Here is a 20,015-nt window from a genome sequence, read left to right on the forward strand (position 1 = left end):
CACTTAAAGCCTGATGATTAAATATCAGTCATAAATAACTAAAATTCACCTGTCTATAGCTGTGTGCAACCTCTGTTGAGTACAGTAACTAAAATTATGCTCTTAGAGAATATTCTAGGGAGGGAGAACTCAATGATGACATTCAGGAGCCACATTTGCACTCATTATTACCCAAACGAATAACTCTGTGTGACTGTGGATGCCTTTTGTACAGTAGTCTCATGTGGAAATCAGAGGTCTCAGATACTACATGATGTAAGTCAGAGCCAAAGGGCTAGAGAGCAGAGGTCTGAACACCACGCCCACCCCCTACCTGATGCACACACAAATCAGGCCTCAAATCTATTAACTAAAGGAAGTTCCAATAAAAAAAATTCAAGAGTTGGTCTACCAGCTCAGAAGAGCAATTTCTCCAAATATATAGGAAGCTTGTTGCTTCTGAATTCTGGATGAGGGTTCAAGAGGGATAGGATTCCCTTTTAAATATAAAAGTTTCTGGGAAAGGTACCTCCAAATCTCTTTGAGATTCTCAAAACAACAGTATGCAACCTGTTCTAATAATCACTGTCATTCTAGCTGCTGATGTCCAGCCTCTGCTCTGATTGGTTGCTGCCCATGCTATACTGGTTGTTAAATATTTTGAATATCACCTCTATTTACATCTAAAATTTTCCCTGTGTTACAAATGAGACCAAAAAAAGAATAAGGAATTTAGGTGGCTGGCTCAAGAGCATGTAACAAGTCAATGGCATGGAAGGTTTAATAACATTCCCTTGTATTTATGGAGGGCCTCAGATCTTTCAGAATGTTTTCATAGCAATTCTTTACTCAGACCCTCAGAACAACTCAGAGAAAGAGGGAGTTGGGCAACCATAAGCTCCACTTTAACAAATGGATAAATGAATTATGGAGAGCTTGGATGATCTGCCCATGGTTAAAGGACAAGTATATAATGGAGGCCAGCCAGGATCCCAGGAAATATTCTGTCCATTTGACCTCCCAGCTTTGAGCCAAAACACCAAACTGAAGTAGACCAAAGAGGGCAGCAGGCAGAACTCAGCTCATCATTTCTAGTTTCTAACAACTTCCTTCTTTTTTCTCTTCTCTTCATCCTGTCACTCGTAGTTCCATAGGAACTGGCAGAGCAAGACTGATTTCAAACAACTGAAATGTTCAGAAGGAAAGAAGGCGATGACCTTCCTTAAATATAAAAACCTTGATTCTCAGTCTAGCTTTTCTTTTTTCTGGCTGAGATTCAACATGTACTGGATTGTAGCTGTAGGATAAGGGAAAAGGTTGAAGCTCAAAAAGCTTTAAAATAAGTGCTGTTGAAATGATCATAAGAAACATACCATTTTTTATTTTGGCAAATATAAAATTTCCAAATTTACATTCAAAGGCCACCAAAGGTACAGGAGCAAAGATAACAGATATAAATAAAATTAACCAGAACATTCATTTCAACTGTTTAAAATCACAGAAACAAAATGCAAGTTGTAATTAAACACGGTAATAAAAATAAAAATATTGGATAATGGAAGCACTAGTCTTATCTATGATAGCTAGACTTTAAAAAAAACCTTTTTCTTTAAAAATTAAAATGTATCCTTGAAATTCCTCTTGTTTACTACTGTTTTCTAATACATACCGAAACTTTGATATTAACGTGTCTTTCATTTCAGAAAAATAAAACTAGAAACACCATTGAATGAACATGCTATTCAATAATCAAGTGCCATGAAAAAGAAATAATACAAAGTCCTCAGGATTTAATTCATACTCATGATCCTATTGCATCTTGTAGAATTTTGACAGTCACTGGTAAAGTTAAATTTAAGAGACAGAAAATTAAAAAGTGATGTCAGAAATCATAAATTTCAAGATTTGGAAACTTACTAACATTTCTCTTCTGTAAAATGAAGAAAATTATAGCACTTTCCTCACAGTACTGTTCTGTGGACTACACGTCAAGTACCCAAAGATTACAAGTCAAGTGTTCAGGTCTGTGAATGGCACACAGCAAGCAAACACACGTTAGCTGTTACTCATCAGCACCATCATGCCAGTGTAAAACACTGAAATATTTCTATATCAGTTGGCAATAGCTGTTGCCCCAACTTCCCAAGATCTCTCCCACCATGGCTCTGGTGGCCTCTCCCCACACCAGAAGTTCTACCCCATTACCACCACATACCATCTCCTGATCCAGCCATCAAAGAGTCAATTGGACGCTTTAAGAATCTGTGCTAATTGTTAGTACCTCTACAGTTGGGTTACTAAACGTTTTGAATATTATTCCTGGTTATTTTGACTACTTATTGAATGTGGGTCAGCCAGCCAGAAGTCAAGAAGAGCTAAATAAACATTGGATAAGGCAAAACCATGGGTAAGGTAGGTCAGATTAGACATTATAAATCTAGGTGGCAAGCTAAGGCTTGAAGAGTCATTGGTCTCAGAGTCTGAGGTAGTATCAGGAAGGTCCCTGAGAATTGTCATCCAAGACCAATGCTGTTGTCTCGACAACCAGGAAGATGATTATCTATGGCCATAGTGTCTCCAACATCTATTGAAAGGCTTTTGTTGCCTTTTGGGGCCTACTTGCTCAACGTCTGTCCCTATTCCTCTCCCCACCATACCACACACGTAGACCTCAAAGGCTTTAGAACTATTAGAATGCTTAATTGTGCATACTGAATAGCAGAGGCCCATTCGCTCAGAAAGGCCAAATAATCTAGATGCTCTGGACACGATACGTCTCTTTTTGCCACTGCTAGTACCTACCAAGGGATGATACAGAATCCTAGTTACAGAAACCTGACATTACCATGGCTTATGTCATACCATGGCTAAACCAAGAGCCAAAAAAATCAACTGAAATCCTACAAACCCTGTGATAACCCCAACAACTAAGATTTTGATAGATTACCTTCCAATGGTCTTATTTTCATTAGCAAAAATAAACACTGTTAACATTTTGGTTTATAACCTTGCAGATGTTTTTTGCTATGAATATTTACATATGCATTCACTTTTTAAAAACCAAAATATGATATTTAATATTCTCTTTTGTAACTTGCTTTCTTTCTACTCATGATATAAACATCATTCTTTGTCAATAAATACAATTCTACAAAAAATATATTAATAGGTGTGTAGAATTCTGATACGTGGATTTTTCTTTTTTACCACTCTTCTATTGCTACATACTTAAATCATCTTTTGGTATAATAGACAAAAGTGAAATGAACATGTTTGTTGCTAAATATCACTGTATACATCCTTCTTTTCTTAAATAAATTCACTAGATTTAGTATATGATAGGGGTGGTGATTAAAATCAGGGAAAGGATAAATTATTGAGTAAAAAATGTTAGCACAGCTAACTAGTCATTTGGAGAAAAATTTCATTCAATCCCCATTTCATTCCTTATATAAAAATAAATATAGGGGCCGGCCCCATGGCCAGTGGTTAGGTTCGCATGCTCTGCTTCAGTGGCCCAGGGTTTCGCTGGTTCGGATCCTGGGTGCGGACATGGCACTGCTCATCAAGCCATGCTGACGCAGCGTCCCACATGCCACAACTAGAAGGACCCACAACTAAGAATATACAACTATGTACCAGGGGGCTTTGGGGAGAAAGAGTAAAAATGAAATCTTTAAAAAGTAAATAAATAAATATAAAAAAGACCAACATAAAAAAATCAATATAAAAAAAGTTTTAGTAGAAAAAATGATTAAATGTTTTCATCATAGAACAGGGAAGGCATTTCTAAACACAACACAAAATTCTGAAGCCACAGAAGAAAAGACTAACCCACTTGGCTATGTAAAACTGCTATATCACGTTCTAAAACATAAGGTTAAAAGACAAATCTAAAACTGAGAAATAAAATATTAGCAATATATGACAGGAAAAAAGTTATGTCCTAATTTCCAAACTCATAAAAATGAATATTTAAGAAATAGAAACAACTCAGGGTGAAAATTAAGAGAAATGCAAATGGTCGATATACATTTGAAAAGCTGATCAACGTTACTCATAATTGCCAAATATTAAAAATTTGATAAACCCAGTGTTGGTATAGTACATAGGGGAAAAGGTCATTGAAAACATTATGGAGATCAGTTTGGCAATGTCTATCAAAATTTAAATACACATAGTCTTTGACAGATAAAGTAATTTCCTTTCTCAAAATTTATTCTACAGTTAGAGTTACACAAGTACAATATGTTATTTGTGGAACAAAAACTGAAAATATCCCAAATGTCAATCAACAGGGGATTGATTAAATAAATCATGGTACACCCATACCTTAGAATATAATACATTTCTTTAAAAAAACAAGAAAGATCTATGTAGTGATATAGAAAAGAATCTTGAGATAACTGTACAAGCAAAGTTCTAATCCAAAGAATTGTATCCGAAAAAAATATACATAAGAAACTGCTAATAGTGATTGCTTCTAGGGAGTGAAACTATTTTCATTCTATAGTAGTATGCATTTTTGAAAGGAAAAAAACACAATTCCAGAAGTAAAACAAAACAAAATTCCAGAAGTAAAAAACAGAATTCCAGAAGTCACGGACTTCACAGTCCTAAGTTTAAGCTATTCCTTAGCATCTCTTACTGTAAAATATTCTTTTTGAGTTGGGATATTAATGATCTCTTGTATTACTGAGCACGGAAAGATAATAAATAAATAATAAATGTATGCTACTTAATCAATGTCACACATATTATCTTAAACAAATTAAGTATTTTAATAGAAAATTAATTTGTCAGAAATAAAATATACCCATTCCCCTTACCTGCCATGGATCCAGCCATTAATCTGTGCACATGACCGGAAACTCCCAGCTTTGTAGTAATTAACTAGAAACCAAAAACATCAAATTAAATGAGATATTTGTAAAATGCTGTCCATTTCACTGTTTAATAATGGATTTATTTCAAAAGAGGACAGAACTAGTAAAAATAAAAGCAGTATTAAACGTAAGTGAAATGAATACAATTATATAAAATTATGATATCACATCATAAGGAGGTCAAGTATTTCCTCTGTAGCTTCTGCTCTAATTTTGTACTTTTATAGAAGCAATCTAGCTTAGAATTGTCAAATATACTATACTACACATTGATGACCACAAATACTTACAGTGTGAAAGGGAGTAGAAGGAATAAAATGCCACTATAGACAATGAAGTCTTGATATACTGATGGCATCAATTCCATCTGACTGACTAGCTTGGAATGCTGTTCCTATCTCTGCTGCTTACTTTTCATTTTAAGATACACTATGAAATTTGACATACTTAAGCTCTTTCTATCTTAAGATGTTTCGGTCAGCCAGAGAAGAGAAAATTAATCAATGAGTAGGATGGGAAAAGCTGTTTCACTTATAGCATTACTCAAGAACAGACTTTCAGGGGCATGGCCCTGTCACCAAGCGGTTAAGGTTCTGAGTGCTCTGCTTCAGCGGCCTAGGTTCGTGGGTTCATATCCCAGGCACAGACCTATCCCACTCATCAGCCATGCTGTGGAGGCATCCCACATACAAAATAGAGGAAGAGTGGCACAGGTGTTAGCTCAGGGCCAGTCTTGCTCAAGCAAAAAAAAGGGGAAGATTGGCAATGGATGTTAGCTCAGGGCAGAATATTCCTCACCAAAAAAAAAACCAAGAAACAAAAAAAACCCAGACTTTCACAATATGATTTCATTATTTTATTTAATAAGAAAATCCAAAGCCACAATGTTCCTTCCTACAATTGAGGAACAAAAAGTACATTAAAAAGCTATTCATATTTTATGGATTTATCATCATCTACTTGAAGGATACTTTCGCTCTTCTTCATAAGTGTGAACATAAACAATTTACTCAAAAAATGACCAGCAATTCTGGGATAACTTCAAAACCAAGTTATATTTAAAAGTTGAAACTATCACAAGTCTTAGTCCTTCAAAAGAACATTACTTTATCCATTCATCCAAAGCAACTTTGAAGGCCAAAGCAAATGCCTTGTCAACTATGTTATTCAAGGACCCAAAAGATAAAAGATAGACAACAAGATAAAAGTTCAAGTACCGTTTTATAATGCTCAAACGCCATAAACTGGATTGCACCATAGGGAAAGATCCGAATCATCATTGCACCATTCCCTTTATACAATCCCAGATATCCCTCCTTTTGAGGAACAGCACGCAATGCAGAAAATACTCCTATTTTCAGAAGAAAAATACTATTAAGACAGAGAAAACTATCTAAATCCAAATTTTCATGACAATCACAGATAAAGATGATTATGCTATCATTCATGATATAATTTTGCTTGGAGAATTACATGAATAATAATTCCTGTATAACAGAAATTAAACCTACTTAAAATACATCATATGTCCAAATTATATAGACATATGTTGTGTAAAAATATAAAATATAGCAAAAACAGCTACAAATTATGGTAAACTATATTTATAATTATCACAAATTATATTAAACTATAGCAATTAAAAAGTATTAACAACAGAAATATATCCGAGGTCCAGATATTGCATTGCAGATGATCAATTCTATCCGGAAGGATGAAGGAAAGTTTCCCAGACTGACCCAGATACATGTGTGGTTTGTTTACATAAGGAAACTGCTAAATAAAAGAAACAAATATAAAACTAGCTATTAAAAGTATTTAAGGGGCTGGCCCCGTGGCCGAGTAGTTAAGTTTGCGCGCTCCGCTGCAGGCGGCCCAGTGTTTCGTTGGTTCGAATCCTGGGCGCGGACATGGCACTGCTCATCAAACCATGCTGAGGCAGCATCCCACATGCCACAACTAGAAGGACCCACAACGAAGAATATACAACTATGTACCGGGGGGCTTTGGGGAGAAAAAGGAAAAAAAAAATAAAATCTTAAAAAAAAGAAAAAAAGATTTAGAAAAAATAAATAAATAAAATAAATAAATAAATAAAAGTATTTAAATTTAGGGGCAAATTTTCATTATAAGGACACCTTAATTAGGAATACTGATAAACAAAGGCCTGAGTTCTGATCCTATATATTGACATGTTTATTATTCTATTAATCTTAATCACTAATCTATTTGCAGTACAGACTTCTCATAAACATATCACTACTTCCATTATTAAACTATTTAAATTCAGGTTCCTTGTGAAAGGTTTCAAGCAAAAATTTGATCAAATATGAAAGTAAATCACTAGGCTCATTTCAAATTTTAGGATGCAGCTAATCTTTTGATCCCATCACAGAAATTAAAATTGTAGGTACTTATTAACATCCAAGAAAAGATATATCCTAAAAGCATTTTTAATAAGATATCTAAATGAACCGTCTATGAAAAACTATTCTAATATATATATATATATATATAGCTATGTGTATAACATGTAAAATTCTCCCAAAATACATGAATGATAAAACTAAATATATTCACTACTCCCCAAAAAATTTCTATTAAAGATGTCCTCTTGCTGGAAGAGGGGACAAAGGTTAAGCCCTGTTTAATTTGATTCAAATGTGTCTGTGACAATTAGGGGTAATTGGATTTAGAACAATGGCTACCTAGTAGGGACAGGAAGGCTGCTGATGAGGAAGACGTGTAGGGGAGGTTTCAACTGTACTGATAATGTTTGTTTCTGCAGCTCTGTGTGCGTCCACATATGTTTATTATACTATTCTTTAAAACTCTTTATCACAAACATTTTAAGAGAAACCATAAGTAGAAGTGAAATAGATATAGTACTTTCAAAAAAAAAGAAATCCAGGAAACACAGAGCAGGGGAGGGGCCTGGAGAGAACAGGATACAAGAAAACACAACAAACAGAAAACATGAGGTAAGATGTTAAGTGAATAAATCAACGATAGCAAAAAAAAAAAAATTTGAATTACATAAATTCTTCTATTAAAAGCCAAAGATTCTCAAATTTTGTTAAAAGGCCAAATCTAACCATATGCTTTTTACAAAAATCTCATCTAAAACAAAATAACAGAGAAAGACAAACAGATGAAGAATGGATGTTGGCTGTTTTCAAACGGCTTTTAAATATCCATTGAGATAATTACATTATTTTTCTCCTTCAATCTGTGGTCCGTACCATTTTTACTTTGGGAAATGAACTGAGATTTTCTTTATGACATAACACTGGACCAATTTTTGCAAATGTTACAAGCATGTTTGAAAAGAACATGTATTCTCTATAGTTGCAAAGTCCTCTGTGTATCTGTTATGTCAAACTTGTGTGTTATTTAAATCCTTCTCTGTATCTTTACTTATTTTATCAAGCTAGGATTAGAAGGAACTAACATTTGGAAAAATATAAGCATATGCATGTGTATATATACATTAGCTCTAAAAGGAAATGGAAAAAAAGTGTGAAAATTCTTGATTCCAAAGAGGGAATAAGAGAAGAAGAAAACGTTTGCTTTTGTACTTTTGGAATTATGAACTTTCGAAAATATTACACATTCAAAAAATAAAAATAAATAAAATGTAAAGCAACAAAATTTAAAGTTTTTTTTTTTGAGGAAGATTAGCCCTGAGCTAACATCTGCTGGCAATCCTCCACTTTTTGCTGAGGAAGACTGGCCCTGAGCTAACATCCGTGCCCATCTTCCTCTACTTTATATATGGGATGCCTGCCACAGCATGGCTTGCCAAGTGGTGCCATGTCCGCACCCGGGATCCAAACCAGCGAACCCCGGGCCCCTGAAGGAGAACGTACAAACTTAACGGCCGCACCACCAGGCCAGCCCCAAGATTTTTTTTTTTAAGATATGCTTTTTGGTGAAGAAGATTGGCCCTGAGCTAACATCTGTTGCCAATCTTCCTCTTTTTTTTTTCTTTTCTTTCTTCCCCAAAGCTGCAGCACATAGTTGTATATCCTAGTTGTGAGTCCTTCTAGTTCTTCTATGCAGGATGCCACCACAGCATGGCTTGATGAGCAGTGTGTAGGTCTGCACCCAGGATCTGAACTGGCAAACCCTTGGCCACTTAAGCAGAGCACACAAACTTAACCGCTAGACCACCAGGCCGGCCCCAAAAGTAAAGATTTTAAAAGAATCCTATTATGATTCATCTACTTATTTTTATATCACATTTGACCGTAAAAAGCTAAATGGAGGTCAAAGATTTTCAATAAAGTACAGGAAAAAATTCCTTACACTAACATTGTGAATTGGGGAAGGAGAAATTCCAGTTACACTCCTTCTTTTCATTCGGCCACAACAATTATTCAAAATAAAATGTCATTTTTGATGCCTTGGAAGTAATGTCACACACTTTTTAAAAGAAGCTAAAGTAGGAGTTTTATTCAATAGCACATTTTATCTTTAATTTGAATGCAAAAATTCATGCTTAAAAAAGCAAAATTTGGGGGGCCAGCCTGGTGGTTAAGTAGTGGTTAAGTTTGCACACTCTGCTTCAGTGGCCCAGGGTCACAGGTTTGGATCCCAGGTGCAGACCTATATACCACTCCTCAAGCCATGCTGTGGTGGTGTCCCACATGCAAAATAGAGGAAGATTAGCACAGATGTTAACTCAGGGCCAATCTTCCTCAAGTAAAAACAGGAAGATTGTGGGGCCAGCCTGGTGGTGCAGCAGTTAAGTTCACACCTTCTGCTTTGGCAGCCCAGGTTTCCCCCATTTGGATCCCGGGTGCGGATCTATGCACTGCTTGTCAAGCCATGCTGTGGCAGGTGTCCTACATATAAAGTAGAGGAAAATGGCTACAGATGTTAGCTCAGGGCCAGTCTTCCTCAGCAAAAAGAGGAGGATTGGTGACAGATGTTAGTTCAGGGCTAATCTTCCAAAAAGAAAAAGAGGAAGCTTGACAGCTGATGTTAGCTCAGGGTCAATCTTCTTCATCAACAACAACAAAAAAGCAAAATTTTAAAAACTATCTTATTCATGCATATAAAAAGGGAAGTACCCAGAAAAAAATACCCAAAGACATTTTAAAAAAAAATAAAAAGCCACCAATACCTTTTATTTTGGACCGTAAATTTTAAAGATACATAAACTCCACATACTATACCAATAGTTCATTGTTGCACTCCAGGATTTCCATTTCAAATTTTGCATGCCTAGTAGGGTACACTGTAACCCGTGGCATGCAGCCCTGTAGAGCGTGAAATCTAATGTGAATATGTAATCTAATGATTACAAATCAGGAACAAAACAACAGACATCAGCATGGTGAGGAGGTTAAAGGAATAAAACAATCCTGCTCAGACATTCATATGTTGGGTCATTGTAAAACACTCCAAGATATTGGGTGATATAATTCATCTCCTTTTCACCCTCAATTTAGACAACAAAAGAAAATAATTTCCTTTCTTTCCAGTTTTATATAATCTTTCAATAAGTTCAAAGGTCTGATTCTTTCTATACATGAGCAGTACACTGTGAAGACAGAATTCATTGCTGGACACAGAGATGGTGGCAATTCTTTTCTTTCAATTTTAAGTACAGACTTACTATTAAAAATATTGACAAGACAAAGAGTTATAATTAATATATAACATAAATATCCATTCCACTTTTTGAGAAAAATCACATTTTAAAAACTCAGTGGTAAAACTAACTGATTCTTACTCATTCTGTTACACATCCTTCTCATGCACTGCTGCGACGCAGGACGCGGAGCACACATCACTGCTGTCTACTGAAGCAGGAGACCGTAAAGCCCGGAGTGGGATGAGTTAGTTGCTGCAACCTAATTTCTTTCTTGGTCTCTGTCTACATTAATTTTTTTTCTTTTAAATCTTTTTTCCCTCTAATAGAAAAAGTAATATATGTTCAACACATATTACAAATTAGCTTAGAGGAAAAAAGTTTCCTATAATCTCACCACTGAAAATCAACCACAATGTTTGTCCTTCCAGCCTTTTGTCTAAGGACATCTTTGTTTATGTAAAATGCAATATGATTAAACCATTTTGTAATATTTTTTCATTTAACTAATACATTATGAGCATTGTTCATTGTTCCTAGTCCAACACTGAACTTCGTTCCTAGTCAATTAATATTCTTTTATAATTTTTTTATATTTGCACAATAGTCTTTAATAGACTTATTAATTTAAATACTTATTACTTACCTTAGCCAATTCCCTATGACTGAACATTTTGGTTGGTTTTTTTTTAAGCACATTTCTAATTACTTCCTTAAAATAACCTCCTAGAACCAGAATTTCATGGCCAAAGACTATGTATCTTTTCAAGACTTTGATGCATATTACCAAAATGCCTTCCAAAAAGGCTATACAAAATTCCTACTCCCACCAATGATATACAGTAGAGAGTCCATGTTAATTAAATAGCTGATTTATATGTTTGTAAGGAACAACTAAGGGCATGATATTTTTTAACAATGCAAACTTAACCATATATACTAAGTGCTTTGAATTCTGCTTGCACAAATAGAAGGCATGTTTAACTAGCGTTTAAAGGAGTAAACCTTATCTCCATACTAGTTAGATTTTTTTTTTTTTTTAAATCAGGCTGAGCTGAGGCCAGCCCCGTAGCTGAGTGGTTAGGTTCATGTGCTCTGCTTTGGCAGCCCAGGGTTTCACCAGTTCAGATCCTGGGCACAGACCTAGCACCGCTTATCAAGCCATGCTGAGGTGGCATCCCACATATCACAGCCAGAAAGACCTACAACTAGAATATATAACTATATACTGGGGATGCTTTTGGGAGAAGAAGAAAAAATAAAATAAAAATAAGATTGGCAACAGATGTTAGCTCAGGTGTCAATCTCAAAAAAAAAAATCAGGCTGAGCTGTTAGGTGTGCCTGTAAAGGATGTGACTGGTTAATCCCAATAAACAAACAGTACTTACTTTAATGATTCAAAGATTTTCGTTTAGAGGATATCAGAACCCTAAAATGATAATATACAATCACTATTGCAAATGAAAAGATTAAACTTGATTAAGAGAGCCCTTGCAAAATTTGCTCCTAAAGTTGAACTCCCTGTTGTGTCTTTTTTCCACTATAATTCATAACTGGAAATCAAGCCAGCAGACGGATAATGTTTTCATTCATTTTTATCTTTAGTATCTATTAACTCACCTAAATGTTTGTAATGGTGATTGTGAGCTTGCAGTAAAACCTTTACTCGATCCAAAGGAGCAACTGTTGTTTTGGCACAGCATCCGGCAATACCTAAAAAAATGTTTAAAAGTCAGGAAGAAATTGCATACCATTTCTTTCCAGATGGAAACGATTATTTGTTCAGCCAGTACACACTATGATCTCTAATCTGGTCTCCATGGGTCGAACTGCCCAGTAACAGGGAGATACAGAAGACTGGTCCCCATTCCCTGTAACTTAATAACTGAGCATGTCTGACTTAAAAATGAGTTTGAAGAATGTAAATCTGCCATCTAATACCTGACGAACTCTGGGAATCTTGCTAAATGTGGTTACAGAGACAGAAACTTGAAGGTATTTACTCAACTGTAAGGCTCTGTTTACAGTAACCTCCTCTTCTTCTGGAAGGCTTTTTCATTGAAACAACCAACTTTTACCCATAAAATTCAGTCATTCATTTATACATTCAGCAGTTATGTATTTGTGCAGACACAAACACATACGCCATGTGCGGATACCGTACGCCACGTGCAGACACGTGGATGACTAAAGTGCACACATAGGCTTTGGCACAGGGCAGAACTCAGGCCAGCTCTACTAGCCTAGCATGCTTCTAAGGCGATAATATGTAAAGACTTTTTGCTATGTTGTTTGTGTCCTGCCAAAAATTCATATGTTGAAAATTAATTCCCAATGTGATGGTATTTAGAGGAGGGCCTTTAGAAGGTGATTAGGTCATGAGGACACAGTCCTCATGAATGGGACTAGTGCCCTCATAAATGAGGCCCCAGAAAGACCCCTGACCCCTTCCACCATGTGAAAACACAGTCAGAAGGTGCTGTGTATGAGGAAGCAAGTCCTCACCAGACACCGAATCTGCTGGCACCATGATCTTGGACTTCCCAGTTTCCAAAACTAAGAGAAATAAATGTTTATTGTTTATAAGCCACCAGATTATGCTATTCTTGTTATAGCAGCCTGAACAGACTGACACTTTTGTAAAGTACCTTACATGTAGTAAGCACTTCATAAAATGAGTTGTTACTATTATAAAAAGGTAGATAAAAAGCCTTTGCTATCTTTTTTATGCTCACGTTAAGCTCTTCACCATTGCATATTCAATCCACAAGGTACAAGAGGACGAGGAATTTTGTGGGTCTCCTCCTCTACTTCATCCCCAGAGACCAGTACAGGGCCTGGCACATAATAGGCACTCAATAAATGTTGAATGAATGACTGTAGAGTCTTACTTTACAACTTTTTAAAATGTAAGACAAAATCACTCAAAGTCCACACACATTTACTTAACAGATGATCATGTAACTGATGTTAAATCCATATTCTGAGATATCCATAACTAAAATATCTATTTGTACTCAAATATTGAATCCTCGTATAAGTTTCTATATCAAACCTCTCTTCTTTGAACTAATGGAAATAACAGTCATAGCTACCCAAAATTGAGGATAAACTAAAAATAATTTGCATTTGGGTATGTTTGGTTTCAGAATATTTTGTTATATTATTATCTTCTCAGTCATATGAATTAACCATATACTGAAATTATTTAGAATGTATTCAATATGTAGTTTCCTTTAATAGTATCTTAACTTGCTTATCACATTACTTTACAGCTCAAATAATCATCACAACATTGCATTGAGTTAGGTCAAGCAGCTTTTTTCTTCCTCTTGAGCAACTGAAGTTAAGATATTTGCCCAAGGCCACTGCTAATCAATAATAATAGTTAACAAGTACTGAATGTCTATTTCGTACCAGGTGCTAGGCCAAGAGATTAAACTGCAGGCACTGTGCCAAGGCTTTTACAGGTCCTATCTGATTTAATCGTTACAACTTTCTGAGGTAGGTACTCTTTAAAGGATGGAGAAGCTAAGGCACAGGGAGATTAAGTAACCTGCCCAATGGTATTTTCTCAGACCACTTGGACCAGGAACTCCTAGACAGTCTTCAAAGTCACACATAATTCCCCAAAATCTGAAGCAGCACTCCACCAAAAGAGAGACACAGATGGCCAATAATATGAAAAGATGCTCAGCATCATTAGTCATCAGGGAAATGCAAAATAAAACTACAATTAGATACCCTTAAACACTATTTAAATGGAAAACAACACACACAAAGAGATGCACACGCACACAAACCCTGACGATACCAAGTGCTGACAAGGTAGTGGGGATACAAAATGGAACAGACCCTTTAGAAAACAGTTTGGCAGTTTCTTATAAAATAAAGTTAAACACAGGATACTCTTAAGATCCAGCAGTCCCTTCCTAGGTATTTACCGACGAAAAAAGAGAACATATACCCACATAAAGTCCCGTATGCAACTTCATAACCATTTTATTCAAATGGCCAAAATCTAGAAAACAAAGCAAATTTTCACCAACAGATGAAACTGTGGTAAATCTATACAATGGAATACCACTCAGTAACAAAAAGCAACACTACTGATACATGCAACATGGATGAATCTAAAACGCATTTTGCTAAGTAAAGGAAACCAGACTCAAAAGACTACATACTGTATGATTACATTTATATAACATTCTGGAAAAGGCAAGATTATAGAAAGAGAAAACAGATCATTGGTTGCCAGGGCTGGAGATGAGAGAAAAGGGATCACTAAAAAGGGAAGTGGAAATATTTTGGGGTGATGACACTATTCTATATCTTGACAGTAGTGATCATATGGTGTCACTGTAGTGACAACATATTTGTCAAAACTCATTTAACTGTACATCTAAAAAGGGTGAATTTTGCTGTATACAAATTATACCTTAATATACCTGATTTTAAAACAAAAAAGCTATGCAAGCTTCTAAGAAAAACAACTTAATCAAGATTCCTTTGTAGAGTTTCCTATACTTACTGTCTCCAATTCCTTTCCTCCTTTTAATAGATTTTGTTTGGTAAAATCTAAGATATATAAAGAAAAGTGCACAAATTGTTAAGTATACCCCTTAATGAATTACTGCAAGGTGAATAAGCCCACATAAGGACCACCCAAATCAAGAAATGGAACATTAGCGGCTGGCCCTGTAGGCTGAGTGGTTGGGTTTGCGCGCTCCACTTCCATGGCCCAGGGTTTTGCTGATTCGGATCCTGGGTGAGGACATGGGACTGCTCATCAAGCCATGCTGGGGCCACATCCCACACAGCACAACCAGAGGCACTCACAACTACAGTATACAACTATGTACTGGAGGGCTTTGGGGAGAAGGAAAAAAAAAAGATTGGCAACGGATGTTTGCTCAGGTGCCGATCTTTAAAAAAGAAATGAAACATTACCAGACTTCCAGACGTCCCTCTCCTATACTTCCAAAATTACTATTTGCCTCTCCTTCTCAGAGACAACCAATCAGCCTTCTGACTTCTAACAACATGAATTTAGTTTCAACTGGTTTTGAACTTTATACAAACAAAACCACACAGTATGCATTGCTTTGTGTCTGGCTTCTTCTGTGCAATATTATGCTCATGAGATTCATCCACATTGTTGTGTGTGGCCGAAATTTATTCATTTTCAGTGCTGTATAGTATTTCACTGTATGATTATACTATATCTCAGTTGTATGTTCTAGCATTGATGGGTATTTGGGTTGCTTCTGGTTTGGGGCTATTGTGAATATCACAGAGAAGAACAGAAATATATATATTGGCATATATCTAGGAGTGAAACTCCTGAATCATATGACATACAAAAGGTCGACTTCACAGGTAATTGCCCAGCCAGTTCTCCAAACTGGTTGTACCAGTTTATATTACTACCAGCAGCACATGAAAGTCCTGGTTGCTATCCTCACCTACACATTACCAAGACTCTACTTCAATGTCTAGACAACATTACAAAATGTAACATGTCCAAAACTGAATTCCTGATCACCCCCTACAAACATGATGAAAGTTGCTCCAACTACAGCCTTCTCATTTCAATCAATGAGAGCTTCACGCTTTCAGCTGCTCAGACAAAAATCACTTTTGACTTCTCTTCCTTACTCCATCTCTAATCTGTCAGAAAATCCTATTTATTCTATCTATATCCAGATTATCACAATTTTTCACCACCTCTCTTGCTACTACCCTGATCCAAGCCACAATTATCTATCATCTGACTTACTGCAAAAACCTCCAAACTGGTCTCTTTGCTTCCACATTTACACTCTTACAGTTATTCTTAACAGAGCAGCCAAAGTGCTCCTTTTGAAACACACCACATCACGTCACTTTTCTGCTCAAGACCTGCAACAGCTCCCCTCTTCACTCCAAGTGAAAGTCAGTATCTTTACAATGGCTTGCAAGGCCCTTCATTTTCTGCCCTGCTCTTTACCTCTCTAACCTCCTTCCTCCATAACACTGCTTGGCTCCAGCCACATAGGTCTCACTGTTATTCTTTGAGAGGTGAAGCCCTCTCCTGCTTGGAAGCCTTTGCTTTAGGTTTTCTCCCCATCTGAGCTGCTCCTGCTTCAACATCAACTTGCTAAACTCCCTCACTTCTTCAAGGCTGCTCAAGTGTCATCCTCTCAATGAGACACCACAATTACCCTATTTAATCCTGACCCACTTAGCCTCTCCATTTCCTTGCCCCATTCTCCTTTTTACTTCTTCCATTGCATTCATCACCTTCTAACATACTATATTAACTTACTTTTTCATTTTGTTTATTGTCTTTCTGCCCACAACTCCCCAACCAATGTAAACTCCAGGATCTTTGTTTTGTTCCCCGACGTGCACTGAGCATCACTCAAGTACTCAAATATTCCTTGTATAAATGAATGAATGTCCTTTTTATCAGCAGAAGAACAAAATAATTAAATTCTTAATACTACTGCAGCCTACAGATACTATCTTTCTACAAGTCCTCATAATGTGGAATTTTAAAAGTTCCTAGCCTTAACAAGTAATTAAGTGATGACAACCCCGACAACAACCAATTAAGAAAGGGTAGAGACTGAAACACCTCTTTACGGGAAGGCAGAAAAAATTTCTGAGAGACAGTGTGAACCTTCTGGCTCTAGAGTCACCAATAGCAGAGCTGCACCAGCTACCTGGCAAGTAGCTATGGCACAGTTTGCTAGAATCATCGGAACCAGTTTTGTTTGTACAATTCTGCACAATTTCCCAGTCATCTTCAAAAAGCTGACCTCCGGTATTTGTTTTCTTTGAGGCAACCAGCCAAATCCAATTCTACACTTGGTCACCTACGGTCTTTATAAAAGAAACGGATGCCCAGCATCCTGGGGTCTTTGTAAGGAACTCCCCTCTTTTCCCTGCTATCCAACCCTGAAGAATGGGCGTGCGGTTGGGCCCCTCCACCTCCCCAGCCGCTCCCCAACAGCTCGAGGCCCTTCCTCCCCGGATCCTGCTGTCACCAGTCAAGTGATTCTTAGAAAGAGGTGAGAGCAACTCAGGGCAAACACCTGGCAGGACACTGAAGCAGCGGGCGTCCAAGAACGTCACCGCGGCCGCACGCAGCCGCCCCGCCCCGCCAGCCCGAGCGCGGCCGGGTCCTCTCGGCGGACACCCACCTCCGGCCAGGAAGGAGCGCAGCCAGTAGAAGTCTCGGCGGGCGGCGGGCCCTCCGGCTCCTGCCGCCGGCGGCATCGCGGGAGGTGGGTCGGCCGCTGCCAGGGCCGCCGCCGCCGCCATCGCCACCATGGCCGCGTCGGGAGCTTCGGTCACCAACTTACAAACCACGGGCCGGGGCCATGGCCATGGCCGGAGCGGGCGGTGACAGTGCACCGACCGCCGCGCGGGCGGGGCGGAATGACTCGGGCGGCGCGGCGCGGGCTGATGGCGTACGCCGGGGCGGGGCCTGGGTCCCAGCCGAGCGAGGAGTCGCCCGGACTCGTCGCCTCCCCTACTCGGCCTCCCCGCGACGTCCCTACTCCCGGCTTCGCTGTTCAGACGGAGGGAGGAAACCGTGGCCGGCGGGAAGGTCCCCCGAGACCCGCCGCCTCAGAAAGCTCCCCCGGTCCATTGACTTGTCTTGACCCTTGACCTGCAATCGCCCACGGGCTGTCTTCTGACCTCCCGAAGAGGAACGCTTTCCACAACCAACCTTTGGTTCCTCACTCTTCCCAGGAACCTCTGAAATTGCACCGTCTCCCCCCAAATAAGCTCTGCCTTCTCAGAGCTTCTCGCTGAACCTGTTCCTGCCCTCGCGAACCCCCTACTGAGCTTCCACTGCACCCCTACCACCTCCGCCAAAAAAATATTGCTAAAGCTGGTTCTTCTTTCTTTGGTGCCCTATGAATTGCGCAAATACTTCTGCCTTGTCAGGCCTTTCTGAATCTGTGTCTTCTGCTTAGCTCTCAAATTCCACCGAGCTCTACTCCCCACCAACCCCAACTCTCTGCCCTAAACCCTTAGGAACTTCCCGGTTTAGGAGCTTCCCTGACCCCACTGTGTTCGAAGAATCTCTCTTACCTACCCCTTGCAGGCACCATTCTCTTACTGTGAGCCCTTCATCAATTCCAACCCAGGCAAAATTCATTCCTTTCTTTGTAACCAAAGTTGTTCTGAACTTTTGTCCTCTCAGAAATTATTATAATTTCCCTCAATACTTACTCCAACCTTCCCATTTTCTGACACTGGTCTCCTCTTTCCATGGAGATGCCTCTGCAGGTGTTTTTAGCCACGTTTAGTCACTAATGATGAGTCCAGATTTCAGGTTTATTTTTTCCCCATGTTCCCAAGTTTCGATTTCTACCAGAAAATACAGACCCATATAATAAAATCATTATTTGTATTTTATATATCTAATGTGAACGATCGAAAGCTCCCAAAGTGGGGATAGTTGCACAACACTGTAAATGTAATTAATGCTACTAAATTATACACTTAAAAAAGGCAAAGATGGTAAATTTTATATGAAGTACATATATATATATTTTGTGTGAGTGTGAGAAAGATTGTCCCTGAGCTAACATCTGTGCCAAGCTTCCTCCACTTTATGTGGGTTGCTGCGAGAGCATGGCTTGAGGAGCGGTGCTAGGTCCACACCCGGGATCCAAACCAGTGAACCCTGGGCCACCAAAGCAGAGTGCGTGAACTTAACCACTACACCACCAGGCTAGACCCTATATGAAGTATAATTTATCACAATAAAAATACCAAAAAGAGGGGCCAGCCCAGTGGCTCAGTGGTTAAGCGTGCATGTTCTGCTTCGGTGGCCTGGGGTTCGCTGGTTCGGATCCCGGGTGCGGACATGGCACCACTTGGCAAGCCATGCTGTGGCAGGCATCCTACATATAAAGTAGAGGAAGATGGGCACAGATGTTAGCTCAGGGCCAGTCTTCCTCAGCAAAAAGAGGAGGATTGGCAGCAGATGTTAGCTCGGGGCTAATAGTCCTCAAAAAAAAAATAACCAAAAAGAAATACTTGCTCCCTAAGATTTTTTATGTAACCAGAAAAGAGAAACATCTATAATTTCATATTACATAACTAGCAAAACTGCCCCAGTTCCTAGTGCTAGTGTGTATTTTTCCCTGTCCTATAGGCTGTACTAGTACATCTCTATTTCCATGCCCAATGAGATGCAGCTTACAGGTTTAATTTATCACTTAATGACCTCCTACTCCAAAACTCAATCCAGAACAAGGACGGAAAGTTGATATAAACGATAACTGGTAGGTCTAGTTATTTAAACATCCAATTAATTCTACTCCATTCACTCAGCTGGTTACTACTAAACCATCCAACCCACAGACATCATAATGTCCCAGGGCTCAGTCCGTGGGTCTTTTCGATAATTACACTTACTCTTGGAGATCTCACCCAACCTCATAGGTTTAAATACCCTCTGTATGGTGATGACTCCCAGTCTCCAGTGCTTGCCACCCACTCCCCAACTCTGTTGATTTATATTCCCAACATCCTCCCACCTGCA

General features: G+C 38.4%; 1 protein-coding gene across 4 annotated transcripts in view; it reads right to left on the reverse strand.

The window, feature by feature from the left end:
• SLC25A16 (solute carrier family 25 member 16) overlaps positions 1 to 18,367 on the reverse strand; it is a 58,057-nt gene extending 39,690 nt beyond the window's left edge. The window contains exons 1-4 of one of the 4 annotated variants that reach the window (XR_011495436.1): positions 17,653 to 18,367; positions 12,086 to 12,178; positions 6,083 to 6,216; positions 4,809 to 4,872 (exon numbers count right to left, since the gene is read on the reverse strand). Coding sequence is in view for 2 of the 4 variants with exons in the window: in XM_014862779.3 (XP_014718265.1) it covers positions 4,809 to 4,872; positions 6,083 to 6,216; positions 12,086 to 12,178; positions 17,653 to 17,782 (421 nt within the window). In the remaining 2 variants the exon portion in view is untranslated. The remainder of the gene's footprint in view (positions 1 to 4,808; positions 4,873 to 6,082; positions 6,217 to 12,085; positions 12,179 to 17,652) is intronic. The other 3 variants (XR_011495432.1, XM_014862779.3, XM_070488973.1) reach the window with 3 other exon arrangements.
• Between the last annotated feature and the right edge of the window lie 1,648 nt (positions 18,368 to 20,015).

This window comes from Equus asinus, chromosome 2 (genome assembly GCF_041296235.1).
Source record: "Equus asinus isolate D_3611 breed Donkey chromosome 2, EquAss-T2T_v2, whole genome shotgun sequence".
Classification (NCBI taxonomy): domain Eukaryota; kingdom Metazoa; phylum Chordata; class Mammalia; order Perissodactyla; family Equidae; genus Equus; species Equus asinus.